Source organism: Mastigoproctus giganteus, chromosome 1 (assembly GCF_048544385.1).
Source record: "Mastigoproctus giganteus isolate SK-2022 chromosome 1, ASM4854438v1, whole genome shotgun sequence".
Classification (NCBI taxonomy): domain Eukaryota; kingdom Metazoa; phylum Arthropoda; class Arachnida; order Uropygi; family Thelyphonidae; genus Mastigoproctus; species Mastigoproctus giganteus.
In genome coordinates this window covers 265,914,585-265,932,705 of record NC_143575.1, presented here as the reverse complement: position 1 = coordinate 265,932,705, position 18,121 = coordinate 265,914,585, and the positions used below count along the sequence as shown (strand labels likewise).

At 41.7% G+C, this 18,121-nt stretch overlaps 1 protein-coding gene across 1 annotated transcript in view; it reads left to right on the top strand.

Moving 5' to 3' along the window:
* The window catches only part of LOC150091939 (uncharacterized), a 73,150-nt gene that overhangs the window by 15,798 nt on the left and 39,231 nt on the right, over positions 1–18,121 (top strand). Inside the window, exon 2 of the mRNA XM_090370371.1 lies at positions 3,489–4,936. Coding sequence (XP_090226497.1) covers positions 3,489–4,936 — 1,448 coding nt within the window. The remainder of the gene's footprint in view (positions 1–3,488; positions 4,937–18,121) is intronic.

The following is an 18,121-nucleotide window of genomic DNA, read 5'->3' as shown; positions in this document are numbered from 1 at the left end:
ATCTCTATTACAATATTGCAGTTGGTCTTTGAGCCGCCTGTTCTGGTGTATACCCCCTACGAAGTGCACTGAAATTAATCTACACTACCATATAAATGCAATGAGATTCATAGAAGTGGGACTTATTGTTATGCAAATTATAATCACTTATTGTGATTCCTTACACGGAATTCCAGAGGAATCTTACAATACGTTGTTTATACAAGCGATTTTTTAATAGAAAACAAAACTAAATAATAATTAATAAATAAAAAACAAAAATAATAAACAAACTGTAAAAATGAAGAAGTAATTACAACGAAAAAGGACTACAAGTTGAGCAGAAGTTGAAATGACATCGGCTAACTAAGATAGGCACTTACATAAATGTCCTTTACAAACAGCAAGGTAGGACAAGATGCCATCGCGATATGTCTTGTCTATAGTCCACAGGTCGATGTTGAGCGAGTTGAGAGTGTCCAGAGTCATATTAGGGAAGTGTCTCTTGAAATTCTGTAATCGCTGGAGCCTTGAACACAAGGAGGGGGTACTACGGAGATGTCTGCCTGGCAAACGCCAACCAACCGTGTTCCAGATGTTGATGTGATCCTACTTACCTGAGCACAGATGAAGGACTGCCTTTATTTTTTGCACATGGGCTCTGTGGACTGTGGGCGTGTATTGCATATTGGAGCAGAGTGCAGATTTAGATGTCGTGTAGATCTGGTGCGACCACAAGTTGGCCCACTTCAGCATTCAGAATTCGAAGCCCATAGTTTCCTGAGGCTGGTGGGTGGTGCCGCCGACCAAAGTTCCACGGCATAGGAGAGCACACTACAGAAGCAAGTTGCAAGGTATTTCCTGATTATTTGCTTATTGTGCGTTTTTCACAGTTCTATTTTCATTCCCCAGAAGGCTCTCAGGGCTTTGGAACACTGAGCTTCGATTTGTTTTTTATAGGTGAGGTTGGCATCAAGGATTACTCTTAGGAATTTGATACTGTCTGTGGGAGTCAGAACATCTCCTGCCAATTCCAGACGTACAGAAGATGCAGTATCAGTAGAAGTCATCCGACTTGGCGTAAAGATGAGATAGTTTGACTTCTCTGGATTAACTGACAAGCCAAAAAAATTGGCATACTTACAGAATGTAATGTTTACAGATTCAGATGAGGTTTGTCTTTCTTGTGAGTCACCAACACGCCGTTTGCATGGCAAGTAACATACAATATCATTAGCATACGATAGGAACTCTGGAATTTGATCCATTAGTGAAACGAATATTGCTGCAAATAGCAAGGCTGAGAGAAAACCACCTTATGGGATCCCTACCTCGACGCTTTTAGAGACTGAAATTCCATTGCCTGTGAAGGATATCCCGTAGAATCTTTCAAGTAAGGCAAGAACGAGGGGGCGTGATTTGGACTGAGTCGAAAGATGATTTCATGTCCAGAAAAATGGTGTGAAGATTTTCGTTGTCATTCCAGGCGTCAAGTATTTTCTGTGATAATGACTGTAGGCAGGTTACAGTAGATCTATTAGGCATGGCATAATGGGTATGTTCTGGCCTATGCGCAAAGATTGCGAGTGCTACATCATTCATTATAGATGCACTTCTCGAGGCATTTCAGGAAGGGAGAGCAATTGATCTTGGCCCTAAAGTCAGCCGGTGTTTTCACACGAGGCTTCTTCGGAACTGCCACGACTCTGTATGATAACCAGCTTGAAGGCACCTATGCAAATTTGAGTACTTTGTTGTTGAATTGAGTGAGCTCTTTGCTGATGAAATAAGAAGCATTTTTTAGACTAAAAAGAAGTATTGCGTCAATTCCTATGGTGGGCTTGTCAGGTAGTGAATTTATTATTTTTATTAGCTGTTCATCGGAAATTTCTGTACTACTATTAGGTGAAGATACGTTAAGCGCTTCGTTTCAAGGATATGCTTCGGACACACAGTGATCTCGCTTAAAACGCAGCACATGCTCACACCATTCCTGGACTTCTAAAGATAGAGGGGTGCAAGTATGACTTAGGGACTACACACACGTTTTCCCCAGGATAGCCGGCCGTTCATGAAATTGTCAATAGCTGATTGTTTACTGTTCTGGAAATCCATCCTTGCTTTGGAAAATTTGGCATATGAGTCTTGGAAGGCAACTTCTTGTAGGAGGCATGGGCTGCCTGATTTTCCTTAAATGCCTTAGTCAGGAGGTCATTCCACCATGGCTTTGAGTAGGGACTAAGGATGCAAGTTTTGGACATTGCAGACCTTGCAATGAATTCCATCCATCTCGAAAGCCAGTAGGCAGCCTCACTAATGTTAAGCTCAGCCAGTATGTTCCATGGGTAAAGTTGGAAAAGGGTAGTAACTTTTCCAATGTTGATGTATTTTGGATTGTATACTCTCCTGACAGTGGTTGTAGTTTGTACTTGCCTGCACTGATATCATAGCAGCGATCGGATCGTGATGGGACGGGAGGACGTTTTCAGTTATGGTAAGAGTTTCCTTTACTGAACAGTTTGTGAAGATGCGCTGCAGGGTGGCATCGCCATGTGAGGGAGGCACATGAATATGACCAATGCCCATTTCCCACATGTTCAATGACAGTGTATCTAGGAGCATCTTTGTGCCTGGCAGTGGAAGGTTAAAGTCTCCGAGGATGATGAGCTTTTGGCCATGATTGATTGTGTATGGCAGCCATGCTGTCAGATTAAGGACGGAATCTTCAGAAACTGATGGAAGGAAATAAATGGCACACACAGAGATCGACAAACTAGCAATTCGGTAGATTCCAAGAACAGCTTCTATGTCACCTCCTGGATTAGTGGATTCCTTAATCAGGGGGAGTGAACTCCTTTGACAGATTACTACGCCGCCACCTCGTTGTCCAATTCTATTAGCAGTCAGCGTGTGCAAGCCAAGATTTGAGGTGAAGATAGCAATTTCCATTTCATCTGAGCCAGATTACAGCGAGATATCCTCAGATGTATTAAATAGGAGATACTTTCCATTAGAAAAATATATTTGCAAGAAAGCATCCAGTAACCAGTCGACTTCTGGTAATACAAATCTTCCGAAAAAGTTTTCGAAATGTTGATTGGTAAAAGTTATTTTTTTGACAAGACACACTTCTCAAAAAAACTCTGTTTTTATTTTATAACTTCAAAAATCACATTACCATATGCAGCACCTAATGCAAAGTTTATTTCAATTTAGTCTAGTTTAAGTGTTGCCATTTATATTCATAAACTTTTTGCAAATTTCAATTTTTTTAGCTTTAACGTTCAGAACAAATAATACATTAACGGTATCATTAAGTAATGCGATCGTATTTCATAGTAATCCTTCTAATTCTTATATTCTCTTTTCCTTCCCTCTAGAGAGATTCCAATGATTAATGGATCATACAATAGCTGAAAACTATGAAGTCACAATCAGGAATTCTATTCTTCTCCATAAACTGGAAATATTTTTTGATAACTGCATTATTTACGCCATATTTTTCTCAGCCGATGAACACAGAGTCAATTGAAGTCGAGGAGGTGATTGTCCACACCACTAAAGGACCGGTGAAAGGAATAATTATAAAGACACAACAAGGAAATTTTGTAGAAGCTTTCTTCGGGATACCGTATGCAAAACCTCCACTAGGAAAATACCGTTTCATGCCCCCCATACCCATCGATGAATGGACCAAAGTATTCGATGCTAGTAAAAAGCCACCCCAGTGTATGCAGAAAATCTCATTAGGAAATAAGCAAATTGATAGTTTCATGGAAGGTTTATCGCCAAACATTTCGAGCGAAGATTGTCTTCATCTGAATGTGTGGAGACCAAAACCAGCACCGCAAAATGCACCAGTTCTAATATGGATACATGGAGGTGGATATATAATTGGGTCGTCAAGTATGATTCTTTATGATGGACAAGGCATAGCTTCCGAGGAAAATGTAATTGTCGTATCCATGAATTACAGACTTGGACCTTTAGGGTTTCTATATTTCGATCATCCAGGCGCACCAGGAAATGTGGGATTACTCGATCAGCTAATGGCAATTCGTTGGGTTCGAGAAAATATTGCACGGTTTGGAGGAGATCCAGAGAGCATCACTCTGTTTGGAGAAAGCGCAGGAGCATCAAGCGTGGGCTTCCATCTGCTCTCTCCACTTAGTAGAAATTATTTCAACCGAGCTATCATGCAGAGTGGAACTGCAACATCCCCATGGTCAATGCAGAGTAAAACAAAGAATACCCATACTGGACTTCGTTTGGCAAAGGCATTAAGTTGTCCTCATGAAGAAAGACGCGTTGATGCTATTTTAGACTGTCTCAGAAAGAAAGATGCAAAAGACATAATCGAAAAAGCAGCTAAAGGTGGTCGCAGTTTACATATTCCCTTTACTCCAGTTGTGGACGGCTACTTTCTTGTAGAAGATCCTAAAATATCTCTACAGAAGAAAAATTTTAAGAACACAAATATTATTATCGGCACTACGTTAAATGATGGAAGCTTATTTCTTCCATTGTATTTCCCCGAAATATTCGTTTTCTCCAATAATCTTTCGATAACTTATGAGCAGTTCTTAGATTGCATAAAGACATTTTCTCCTTACAAGGACAATATCATCGAGAAGTCAATCATCTATGAATACACTGACTGGGTGGATTTTAATTACGTAAGTGGAGCTGATCAACTGATGGGAGACATCAATTTTGTATGTCCAACGCACCAATTTCTGAAAAGTTATGCTGATTATGGGGCAAACGTTTACGTGTACAGGTTCGATTACCATCCACATTCGACATTCTTTCCAGAATGGATGGGAGCGTATCACACAATCGAGATCAGTTACGTGATGGGATTATTTCACACTCCATTGATGAATCAAGCTATTCCTGCTGAAGTTCAGCTGTCAAGAAGAATGATGAGACACTGGGCCAACTTTGCGAGGACAGGGTAAGGATTCTTTCATAAGATGATTACACTGAAATTAAGTACTTTTTATTCCACGTGATAACATTGCTATAATTACTGAAATTTTATAAGGTGTACCTTTTGGTCCAATTGTAACCATTCTTCCAGCAACATATCTCGTACTATGACATAGTTAAAGGAAGAGGACTTCGTTGCTGAATAGCTGTTTCCGACATATCAAAGGCATTCTTAATAGGATTGAAATCGGGTGAATTTGGGAACCAGGGAACATTGCGTAAATTCGTCTCATGTTCTCTGAACCATTCTTGCACGATTCTGACATAATTCACTGTTGCATTATCAACCATAGAGTGGCCATCGCGTTCGGGATAAAAGTGTAACATTGCAGAGTGCTGTAGAACTGATACAAAATTCAGGTACTCCCTAAATGACGTTCGACCTTCCAACGGTATCAAAAACATTTACCATACTATGCTACCTTCTACACATTTTTGGGTTTAACAAAGCAAGCAGAATAGATCGCTTCGTAAGGTTCTCGCCAGTCTCTGCCTACCATCAGTGTAATACAAAGTGTATCGTAATTCGTGGTACTAAATGAGTTTCTTGTATTGTTCCGCTGTCCATTCACAACGTTCTCGGCACCACTGCAAGCGGATTTCTCTTTTTTTCTCTGAAACAAATTATTTCAGAATAGGCAGGAGACTGCCAATACCCAATTTCTTCAATTCCCTGAGTTTGGTACGGGTTGAAATAAGACACTTCTGCGTTTGGTTGAATTCCTATGAGGAAGTCTTTATATTCAACAAGGTAAGACGTCATCACCCCAAATCACAGTTTTCTTTGCATATATTTGCATTTCTTGTCTGTAACTGTCTTAATACAAAGGTTGATATAATTTTTGGCCAGTGTGAGTATATTGACTCTTCATGGAATTGTTGCATTGGTGCTCAACGCACACACACACATAATCTGGGTAACACAGTTAGTATAACCACCGTCTGCTTCACATCGTGTGGAAAACAACCTGATTTCGAATCCCATCAATAACGCAAGGAATGTTTAGGGGAGGGACTTTTTTCACACCTTGGTTGAGTTAGTCGGTCTGAGGGGAGAACAGCACGGTTTTTCTCCCAGAAATTTAGATCTTTTGTCCGGCAAACAGTAAATTGACACAGAACAGACGCAGTTTCCAGATATCTCATGTACGCAATGTGGCCTCAGTTGTTGATGCCCCTAAAATCATACAGCTAATGTAACATAAATTCATTATAAAAATAATGAAAATGAAAAATAAAGGAACGCCAGGCACGATTTCTTCAGGAAGCACCGACTTCCATATTCCCAAAAGGTCCTACTGTTGTATGCCTATAAGCGGAAAGCAGTTAAAGTTTTAGGGTGTCCGTGTATGTATGTACTGTGTCTGTATTTGTGCGTATTATTCGGTAATGGTCGAAAATCCGAGTTCTCCGGGAGAAAACGCGAGTAGCATTCATAATACCGACTAATGCATTACTGTTGTCAAAAATACCCCATAAAAATTCCTGGCGTCACTGACTGGATGTGAACCAAGCCTTTTCCATCTGGTGTAGAGGCATGGTAATTGCAACCACTTTGTGACTCGCGAGGGCTACGACCTTTGAAAGAACTAAAGAGAACCACTAACTGAAAATCAGCGAAAGCCTGATTTTCATTCACTGCTAAACATTGCTGATCAACTAAAGGCCTCCGCAGCCAAGTGGTCAGGAGCGGGAGTGCAATAGCACACGCTCTTTGGGTAGATCGGGGTTCAAGACCTCCCCGCTGCTGAGTACGGTCGATCTGGCAACCCGCACTAGACCAGTGTGGCAGATTATGGTAGATTTCTAGTCCCTTTCCTCAGTAACATTGCTTTAGATGAGAAAACTCTTGATCGGGACCCTGTTGCCAAAGACATTCGCCGACAACCTAACATATCGGTCGCTGTAGACTAAAGAGCATCTCTTGAAGCCATTGTAAATCACGTTATTCGGATCTTGCAGGATTCGAGCGAACTTCATAAGCTTGGTGCCACAGAAAACGCAGTCCATCCTCCTTAAGGGATCCCTGCAGACAATAAGACCTCCACAGATTAAAATCCAAGGAATTTCCATCAAACTAATCACCAAACTTAAACACCTGGACATCGTCTTGGACTCAAAGATCACCTTTTTCCTGCACCTTTCACATCTCCATACCAAGGTCAGGAATTATACAGTCCACCTTGTTCGGGTTAGCCAGTTAGACCGGGGGTTGAACGGCCCACGCTTAAGCTGCTCTACAAATTCATCTTTCTATCAATTGTTACATATGGCTCCGGAGTCTGGTTTTATCGAGCTACATTGAACTGCAACCAGCGCAAACTAGAAACTATCCAGCGATGTATTAGTATTAGTATTAGTAACGGCCGCATGGTGCAAGAAAGCCTATGGCTTATGCTGCACCAGCCAAAAAAAAAAAAAAAAAAAAAAAAAAAATCCGAACAAAACAATGATAAAAACAAAAAAAAAAAAAAATAAATAAATAAAATAAATAACTAAATAATAATAATTAATAAATAAAAAAAATAAAATAAAAAGGAAATTAAACCTATCATCCTATGCGCTTCCCTTACCCGAAAGTACTATCCAGATGACCTTTGAATTTCCCCAAACTGTCAGCCTCTACCACCCATGTAGGCAACTTATTCCAGTAATTAAAAACTCGCTGGCTAAAATAAAACTTCCTGCAGTCCAATCTAAACATTTCCCCCCGTAACTTGAATTTATGTCCCCTAGTTCTAGCATCATTTATAATCTTGAAAATTTCGTCCTCATTCATTTTACTGATGCCTCTCAGAGCCTTAAACACCTCAATCAAATCTCCTCTAAGGTGTCTAGTTTCCAAACTCTGCAACCCACATATTCGAAGTCTTTCTTCATAAGGACGCCCTTTTGCCGATCTCACCAGGCGAGTTACCCTTCTTTGCACCCTTTCAAGAAGCTCGATGTCTTTCTTTAGGAGCGGTCTCCATACTTGAACACAGTATTCCAAGTGTGGTCTAACATAAGCCTTATATAATGGGATTATCACGTCCCTATCTCTACTTGCAAAAGTTCGATAGTTAATCGATAGGACACCATGGGCCTTCCTTGCAACCTGTTTACAATGCTCAGAGAATTTCATGTCTGACCGTATCGTAACACTCAAGTCCCTTTCCTCCAGTACTGGGTTTAGTTGAACTCCACCAAGTGAATAAGTTATTTTGGGATTACTGTTTCCCAGGTGTAATACCTTACACTTTGTTGGATTAAAGCACAGCTGCCATTTTTCTGACCATTCCTGAAGTCTATCTAGGTCTCTCTGAAGAAGCTCAGCTTGACAGTGATCATTAACTACTCTACCAATTTTAACATCATCTGGAAATTTAGACATCACGCCCTCTATCCCTTCATCAATGTCGTTTATGAAAATTAAAAACAACAGTGGTCCTAATACTGATCCTTGGGGAACCCCACTTCTTACATCAACCCAATCTGAGGAATAGCCATTTATCACAACCCTCTGCCTCCTGCCCTGAAGCCATCCTTCTATCCATCTAAGGATTTTCCCAGTGATTCCAACCTGTTCCAGCTTATAAAGCAACCGCTCATGTGGGACTGAGTCAAAAGCTTTGCTGAAATCTAAATAAACAATGTCGAAATTATTCCCTAAATCCAGCTCGTGAGTGACCCTTTCGAAATAGCGAACCAGATTTGTTAAACATGATTTTCCCTTTACAAAACCATGCTGATTATCCTTGAGAATTTCAATTCGATCCAAATGATCCTGAATTCCACTCTTGATCATTGCCTCCATGATTTTCCCTACTACTGAAGTCAGACTGACAGGTCGATAATTTCCAACTTCACTTTTAGAGCCACCCTTATGTATGGGAGATACATTTGCACTTTTCCAATCCAAGGGAATCTCCCCAGAGTCTAGTGATGCTCGCATAATTAGCCTCAATAGTATCCTACTAACTTTCACCAGGACCTGCTGCGCAGTCAGTTCTGCAGCCCTCTAGGTCCTTTCAGGCCTCCTTCTGCTCGATCTAGAGGTCACCCGTCGAGGACTTTATTACTGCGTGTCCAGGGATATACCAACCTTCATCCTTGGACAAACCATCAACACCCTCAATGACGGCAAGACTGAGAAGACGTAATGCAGCCAAGCTTCTACAGACCTAGTAGGCCAGTTGGACAGAAAACGACAAGGGTTTCATTACCTAAAATTTTTTTCCAGACATTTCACTAATTTTTTGAAAGCTACACCCTGTTTCTTCCCAGATCTTTACGCAACGTCATTAAAACTGAGCGTGGTTCCATCAATCAAAAATTGACTTTCATGGGCATAATAGATAACCTCTATTGTTCTTGTGGACAGATCGAGGACTGGAACCATCTGCTATACTGCTTCCCCCTCTATGAGAACCTTCGTAGCATCTTTTACAGTAGGATTCAACACATACCACAAGGACATGAACACTTGATCATTACTGAGTAGCAGTACACTGAAAGGACAGAAATCAAGGGTTATCTGGTTCCTGGAGAACGCGACGCTGCCAACCCTCTCGCTAGTAGACGAACCCACAGCTCGGCAGGTATATAGGTACACGGAAATTCGACGTCAGTATGGATAAATGTCGTGAGTTCACCGACTGAAAGAGGGATAATAGTGGGTGCCCGTCGCATGGTCTCTCTCTATCCCGGAGGTAATACAGAAATAGCACTAGTGCTTTCACCAGTGTATCGAGAATACGTCATTTCCGGAATAACATAATATCGTGGTCAGCACTGTGGGTGGAGAAAGTTGGTGGATGAACGTAGCCGTCGACGTCTGTCTCGCATTGTTTCAGTCAAATGGAGAGAGACAGTGGCATAAATCACCGCGGACATCAACAAACGAGGTGCCAGAAACGTCTCTAGCAAGATCATCAGGCGATAATTATCCGGAAAAGGTTATGGGAGCCGTCGACCTATCAGAGTCCCATTGCTGACACCACGACACAGGACTCTACGCCTCAATCGGGCGTAAGAACATTGGCACTGAATCTTGGATAAATGTAGACGCGTCTCCTGATCCGATAAGTCCCGTTTCCAGTTATTTCGAGCGGACGAGAGGGTGCGTGTCGGCGGAAACGGCACGAAGCTGTGCACCCGTCCTGTCCACAAGCAACTGTTCAAGAAGTTGGACGGTCGGTAATGGTCCGAGGCGTGCTCAACTGACACACGTTGGAACCTCTGGTATATCTAGATGTATCTTTGAACGGTCCAGGTAACGTGTATATCCTTGCAGACCATTTGCATCACTTAAAGGTCATCGTCCACCGATAGAGCAATGGACTATTCCAGAAGGACAAAGTGCCTCCCCACAGAGCCATGGTGACTAGAACATGGTTCGAAGAACATTCCGCAGATTTTACTACAATGGAATGACCTCCCCATTCATCGGACATTAACCCTGTGGAGTATCTTTGGAATGCTGTGGAAATATCCGTTCAAGCTTTGGATCTTCCACCCAGGAATACGACGGAATTATGGACTGCGGTGCAACAAGCATGGATGGAAATACCTGTGGTACGCTTTCCTGAACTGGTGGACTTCTTGCACTATATTCCCGTGCTTGATTATAATCTTTTTTTTAGGACACGCCATGGAAACTTTGGAAATTCCGCGGTAGCCCTGCCAGGGTACCATTGCTTCTACTCCACTGCCTGGCCTACCTGCACGCGTGGTGAGTGAGGGGCAACGTGGGTCAATGTTGCTCATTACTCACCATGGCCAGAAGAACAGCTCAACTCAACACTACATTTCATAACCCCTAGACTTACACATAAACATAGTGGCCTTTAGAATGAACTATATGCATCACGCGTAGTTGGGGGATACCCCCGGTGCCGCTTGACACTGAACATTATGTAACTATATATGCTCACCTTAAAAAAACTGTCTTATAAGGGCCACCAACAGCTAAAGCTTCTGCCCATATGTATTATGTCAATAAATCAAGTGTGCTCTCTGGATGATTTACTTGTTTTTATGGACGAAAAATCCGATCAGAGTTTTCTGGACCCTTGCTGTCCATGATTCAGACCATCTAACTAAGCAACGGGGTGAAAACAGCCCCTACAAGAGCCTGGCATTATTTAAGGGATACGAATGCGGACCATTTGCCACCGGTGTGGGAATGATTTTCATGGCTTATTCCAATTTTATCAACCATCTTTCAAATTAGCTCGTTAAGCGTGCCCATAATCTCAATGTCAATAATGGTGGTCTGTGGCTTAAGATGTAAAAAAAAAAAGGTAAAGTGGAGCCATTATCAACCCACTGCAGGATGGAAGCCTCCTCAACAATTCATGCTGAGGGAAATGGACCATAATCTGCAACGCTGGTCCAGTGCGGGTTGGCAGATCGACCGTATTCAGCAGTCAGGGGCTTGAACCCCGGTCTACTCAAAGAGCGTGTGCTACTGCAACCCCGCTCCTGACTACTCGGCTACGGCGGCCTTCTTAAGATGTATGATAGAGTAACTTTTTGTCTTTCATTGGCATGCAATGTTTCCAACAGCTAATTTTCGGGAAATTGACAGATATAGGATTAAAGAGAGAAATGGGTGGGAAACATCATGTATTTTTCGTTCTTTCAGGAATCCAAATATATCACCTGATGGATCGACAGAAAGAGAGGAATGGCCCAAGTACACAACACAAAAGAAAGAATATTTAATCTATGATAATTCATCGATGAGCTCTACATCTATAGGTCGTGGATATGCTGAGAAGAAATGTGCTTTCTGGAGGGAATACATCCCGCAACTGGTAAAGGGCAAAGGTTTGTAATTCTCTCGCTCTCTCAAGTTATTTTTAATGACAAAATAAAAATTCGAATTTATTGAAGTTTCATAGGGATTAAATGCAAAATACATGTATTTTTAGGTGCGATCTGCTTATTGAACACAGTATTCTAAATGTGGTCTTATAAACTGGAGTACCTCGTGTGAAAACACTCTACACCCTCCTCCTGACATCGGCTAATTAATGAATGGACTCTTTAGTGGAAGACGGCAATGTACCTTAAAAATGAGGGCATTACATATTGGACATTTCATTTTTCAAAATACACTTCTACTTAAATATAAAATATATGTAATTAAGAGAATTTTTCTAATATGGACCGCTAGGAAAACTGCGTAATTTGATAAACATGTTCTATAAAATAACACAGTTGATCATATATTCACAGAAAGGACTTACCTTAATTTTAGTCTTCGTTGGTGAGGTCTGCAGGAACGTTCTCCCATTCGAAATAATCTCCTTCTAGCATATCTTCTAGCATATCAACGCTTGTGCCATTGATGAACCTCATTCACAGAAGTACTCTCAGAACCCATTACATGATAAGTCTGAGAGTGGTCAACTGAATCGTCAACGTCAACGGCCAACGATCGTGCCAACTGAAGTTTTCTTCAAACACGTGTTTTTGTAAACCACTGACATTTCCCTCTCGCAGTCTCTTTAGCGTTCAACGTCGAAAACAACACTGTATAACAAAATGTTGCTCATGCTTAAAATCTTCCATTATGCAGTTCAAAGAAATTCATACTCACAGCACGATCGAGGCGAAACTACAAATTCGGGGTTCCCTAAACAGATTGCCGAACTGCTCCCGGGTGAACTTTAACGTGTATACAAAACCAAGGGGTTTGAACCCTGAATTCTCGTTGCTGGCCAACTATCAGACAGCATTTTGGTTGTCTGAGTTCCATAGCGTATGTGGTCTTAGTTGCTAATGCTCCTAAAAACCAAACAACAACAACAACAACCATAGCGTATGATGTTAAACAAGAGCAAAACACTATACCCTAAAAACTCCTACAGATTTGGCATACAGGTTGGTCTGAATCTGAAAAGGAGCTGGCACCAAGACGTTTCTTCCTGACAGAACCTGTGTCCAGGAAATGACCACCACCCTGATTCTACTAAACGTAACGTTTCTTATTACTGGCCATGGCTCAATTAAACATAAGTTGGTATCACTGGGCTTAACTGAAGATCTGCAGTTGTGAACAGACTGGAAGGCTAAGAACATTTGCTCTACACCTGCCCCCCCGTATGATGATCTACACAGTAGATCATCATACGGGGGGGGGGGGCAGGTGTAGAGCAAATGATAAGTCTGAGATGCCCCGTGGTCGGAGCACCTTTTCATCAATGACCAAAATTATTATTTTGCCTTAACCCAATTCGCCCAAAACCTCTTCAAAAGAAGGAAAACAATGTTGAGAAACACCGTACAAGTTTCGAATACAAACGCCTCCTAGGACACTAAACCGATCTTGGTTTCCCATGGATAACCATTGACTGATCTAAGTGATCTATACGGATCACACAAATCTTTAATTAAATCTTCAACTTGGTTTGACTTTCCGCTGAGTGTGTCTTCGCACTGGTTTGATCTCCCACCGGGTCTGACTGACAACAACTCACTGATTTGGTACATAGATTAATCATGCTAACCCTGGACGCCGCAAGGGTAGGATTGTGCTAACCGTCACCTCCAATAGGGTATCATACGCTGGGAGTATACCGTCAGCAACCATGACGACCCAACACACGGCACACTAGTGATGTGACTGTGAAGATTGGGAGAGGGGTTTCCATCTCTAGGAGATGGAAACCCCTCTCCCAATCTCCAATCGCTCTCATTACTACTTCGCCTGGCGTCGCATGGCCCAACTTGCTGTGACCACATGCTTCCCCACAATTCTTGGCATATGCCTTCTTCAACATCCTCTAGTTCTCTCTCTCTCTCTCTCTCTCTCTCTCTCTCTTATCCTTCCCTTTCCTTCTTGCACTATTCTCACATGCTCCTTTCTAACATTTTTGGGACTCCCTGGGAAGCTGCTCAGGCGACCCCAATGTCGGTAAAGCCAGAGTATTGATTACGAACATTTTGGGCCCGGCTCCCTGTGCCATGGACGGAAACTAAGGGCGGATGGTGCTCCAGAGTCCTCCAGACTAAGTGGCCAGAACTACAATAGAAATTTGCATTACACTAAACGTTTCTGACGTCTACAGCGAACTGCAGCTCAATTCAAGAGTGGAGTTGTCGGAAACCACCGGTGCCCTGATCCTTAACACTATGACCCTTTGCGTAATCTTAGACATACATATTCTCTAAGTCTAACAATGCTACCTACATTACTGGGGTTTTGGGAATTTGAGCATTGTATGGCAGCCCGGCAAATTAAATGCTCAGCGTTGTATAAATACACTAATCGTCAAAATTAACAGAACACGTAGAAAACTTGGTGTAACTCTGGCAGCTTGCGATGAATCGGGACAAAATTTGGTGTGGAAGTGTACCATAGAATAGCAATGAAATGAGAAGACAGCGAGAAACTTCGAACAGGTATAACGGACATTTATAGGGGTTGCATAAGAATTACCAAAAAAGTCACATTACAGAAGCGATACAATATGCTCGAAAACATGGTCACATGCCATAAGTACGGCGTGTGTTCACTCCAATGGCTAAACAGGCCTGATAGTAATGAATATAAGGGTCTCCATAAGATCCTGTGGCAACAAATCCCATTCTTCCACTAGCGCAGACCTTAGATCACCAAATGACCGAAGAGTTGACTGTTGGCGTGCAATGCAGCGGCCAAGAATATTCTACACATGTTCGATCGGGATTCAAGTCTCGTGATTGTGCTGCCCATGGCAGTGCTTGGATGTCTTCAGTTTCAAGATATTCCTGGACACTTGAGCTCTATGTGCCGTGGCGTTGTCGTGTATGTAAAGAAAATTTGGGCCAACTGCATCTGCATCTGTTCTACGTACTTTTGCGCAGTTAAAAACATGAAGGGTAATGCTGTTGTTCATTATTCCGCACAGGAACACACCGCCACCAGTTGTCCCTTTCTCTGATGTTAGAGAGACAGTACTGCATTCCTCGTTGTCTCGAGATGAAATAACGTCTAAAATCTGTTTGTAGGATAAGACGGGACTCATCAGAGAAGAGAACTGTACACCATTTGTTAGGTTTCCAAGTCACATCTTCATGGCTCCACTTTCGTCGAGCATTGCGGAGGTTTGGGGTTCATGGGACACAAACTACTGTTTTCCTTGCATAGAATCAACTTGAATTGAGCCTTCTTAACAGAGTCCGGTTGCAAATGTTTTCACCTTTGGCCCTAGCAACCTGAAGAGACAGTTGATGAAGGACATCGTAGAGTTCCGTCTTGCTGTTAGAGCCAGAGAGCGGTCCGTTCTGGTTGACGTAGCCTTCGAGCGCCCTTGTCACGACACTGCCTCCACTAAACTTCATTGTTGGGAAGGATACAATCAGGAAGGAACTGTTCCGCTGGCATTCTCCACATCCAGGAACGGCCATCAAACTGGTAGAGTGCGAAACGTTTGCAATTTGCTGTTCAAAACCAAGTGTGCATATTCATACCGTGACGTGTTGCATGCATATGACCTGTTTCCTCATCCATGGAGGGGTATCCGGTTATAAAATCTAACAGGCCATTTTAAACATTACAGAAATAATAGTTCACCAACTTTTAAGGACTCAACTGCACCCTTCGTTAAAAACATGACCCAGAATCATTGCTGCTATGATTACTAACTTTACTGCTATTCAATTATAACGTTGTCATAAATAATTTATTCCATTCCTGATTTAAAGAGACAATCGGATTAAGTGAACTCCAACTTCTCCTTAAGTGATATGCTTCAGATGATAATGAATACGTCACATGAATGAGTGAATGATTCTGGCCATCTAACTGATGGCAACTCATGCATACAAAAAGAAAACAAAGTATCCATTAAATTTAAAATAATGAATCGAACGCTGGTGATAAATATGTAATACAGGTTAACTTGTATTTAACCTATATTTTTTGTAATTACTGTATAACTTGTTTTATACAATCTTATGCCTAATGTTCCTTTATTATTTACTTATTTAATAGTTGTTGATATTTCTTTTTTTCTTTTTCAGAAGAAAAATCCGAAGACCATGTACAACCAACAAGTCTTGCAATTCCATATTTCCAACATTGCCAGCTGTCCAATTACATTCGTAGATGTATAAACGCAACAAACATTTTCATAGAAGAAAATGCAAGAAATATGAGGCGTAACTCATTCCATCCAGGATTTTTTCCCTGAAATCAATCCATCAAAGTTTTCCATACAAATTAAATAAAATACATTTTTATTTTAATAGAATACTGTTCTTTTTTGGACTTCAGTCCCATATGCAAATTATCAATTAATTGAAAATCAAGAAATCCTACATCGATCTACTTGATTCATTATCCAGTAGACGTCATTGATATTGTATATATATATAAGCTGATCTAACAGACAGAAAATTGAGTATTGAGTAGATTGAGTAGGGGTGCTACAAAATAAAATAAATTACTTAGGAGTGCCGTTATTAAAAAAAGGTTGAAACCACTGGCTTAACGTGAAGTAGTTGTTGTTTTGTAATCCACCGCATTTTGCAGAATTTTGTTATGAGTTTGTCAATGTGGAGCTTGAAGGTCAGGTTGCAATCGAAGACGATTCACAAGTCCTATGTATATTTACCACTGGAAGGAGAATGCCATCAAGAGAAGCTTGGACTTCAGTGGGTTGGTGCTTCACAGAAAAGACAATTTGAACTGATTTTGCAGGATTAATAAGTAGTCCAAATTGATGGAGATAGGATTCTAAGTTGTGTAGCTTTCGATTGATCTTTTCATTAATTTTTGAGATATGTTCGCCCGGGTTAATCTAGGTGTGTAGCTTAATATCATCAGCATAGCAGATTATGTCTTCACTCTCTTGCACAAACAGAATAATGACTGCAGTAAATAATGCTCCGGAGAGGACTCCGCCTTGGGGAACTCCTGCAGTGATTTTTCTTGAGATTATATCTTGATCCGCTAAAGAACAATGACGGAAAGTTCTGCTTTAGCTTCTGGTGCTCTGAGAATGGTGCTTGTTATGAATGTTAAATTGGTGTCTGTGGATCTTCCGGGAATGGCATAGTGAATTTGTGGGGGTTTGTGAGACATGATTTGATTGGTTATGGTTGAAAGTAATGCCTTCTTCATAAGTTTCGAGAGGCTGGAAGAGCGAGAGATTGGCCTGAACTGGTTAATGAGGGATGCAGATTGGCATTTAGGATGTGGCCTCACAGCATATCTGTTCCAGAGAGGGGGAAAGTAGTGCTGCGTTAAGACACGGTTAAAAATTGAGAGTAGTGGATCGATGATAAACGTGCTGAGACACTTGATCATGAATTGTGGCACAAGGCCGGGGCCTGCGGTTGCGGTGGGTGGCAATCCATTTATAACAATTATAAGCTGCTTCCTGGTGATCAAACGGTGGCGAGCATATCCGGTGGGATGTTGTTGACAGGTAAGTTGCCTGGATATGTCGGGGCCACATTGTTCGAGAACCGTGCAATGTGGTCATTCCACAGTTCAAGATCCAGTGTTTTAGGAATTCCTGTGTGCATAGTTTTTCATAAAATGGTTTGCCTTTTTGTAGGGTTGCTTTTAGATGTTTTTTGATTGCAGATGATTTCTGGCGGTTGAACACTGCCCTTGCTCTGGAGAAGGCAATCCGATCTTGTACAGCGCCTGACTCTTTCCATATCTTATGCAGATTTTGTTTTTCTTAGAAGGTTTTGTTCAGTGCAGGTGTCCACCAAGCTCTTGAACGGGGAGTGAAGCAGACAGTCTTTGTCGCTCCGTAATTGCCAATGGTCCGGATCCACCTGGTCATGAGGTCCACAGACAGCTGGAGATCGCAAATGTTGAGAGCTTCCCAAGGGATGGAGGATGCGGCTTCGAGACATCGTGATGGATCAATGAATTCGGGGGATGTTATTTCTTTTTTCTTTTTTGGGTCTTGGATATCGAATTGAGGTGCGACTAAGTGCAGGAGTATGGCAATCGGTTCGTGATCGGATTGAAAGAGATTGTGAGGGTTGTCTTCGAGGTCGCATGGTGCTGAGGAGAATACCAAATCTAAGAGATTGGATCCTCTCGTGGAGTGGCAGCTGAGAAGGCTGATATCCAGTGAATCCATACTGCTAACGAGTGTCCTACTAAGATGTGCGAGAGTAGGTGGAAGATTGAAATCTCCATAAACAATGTGCT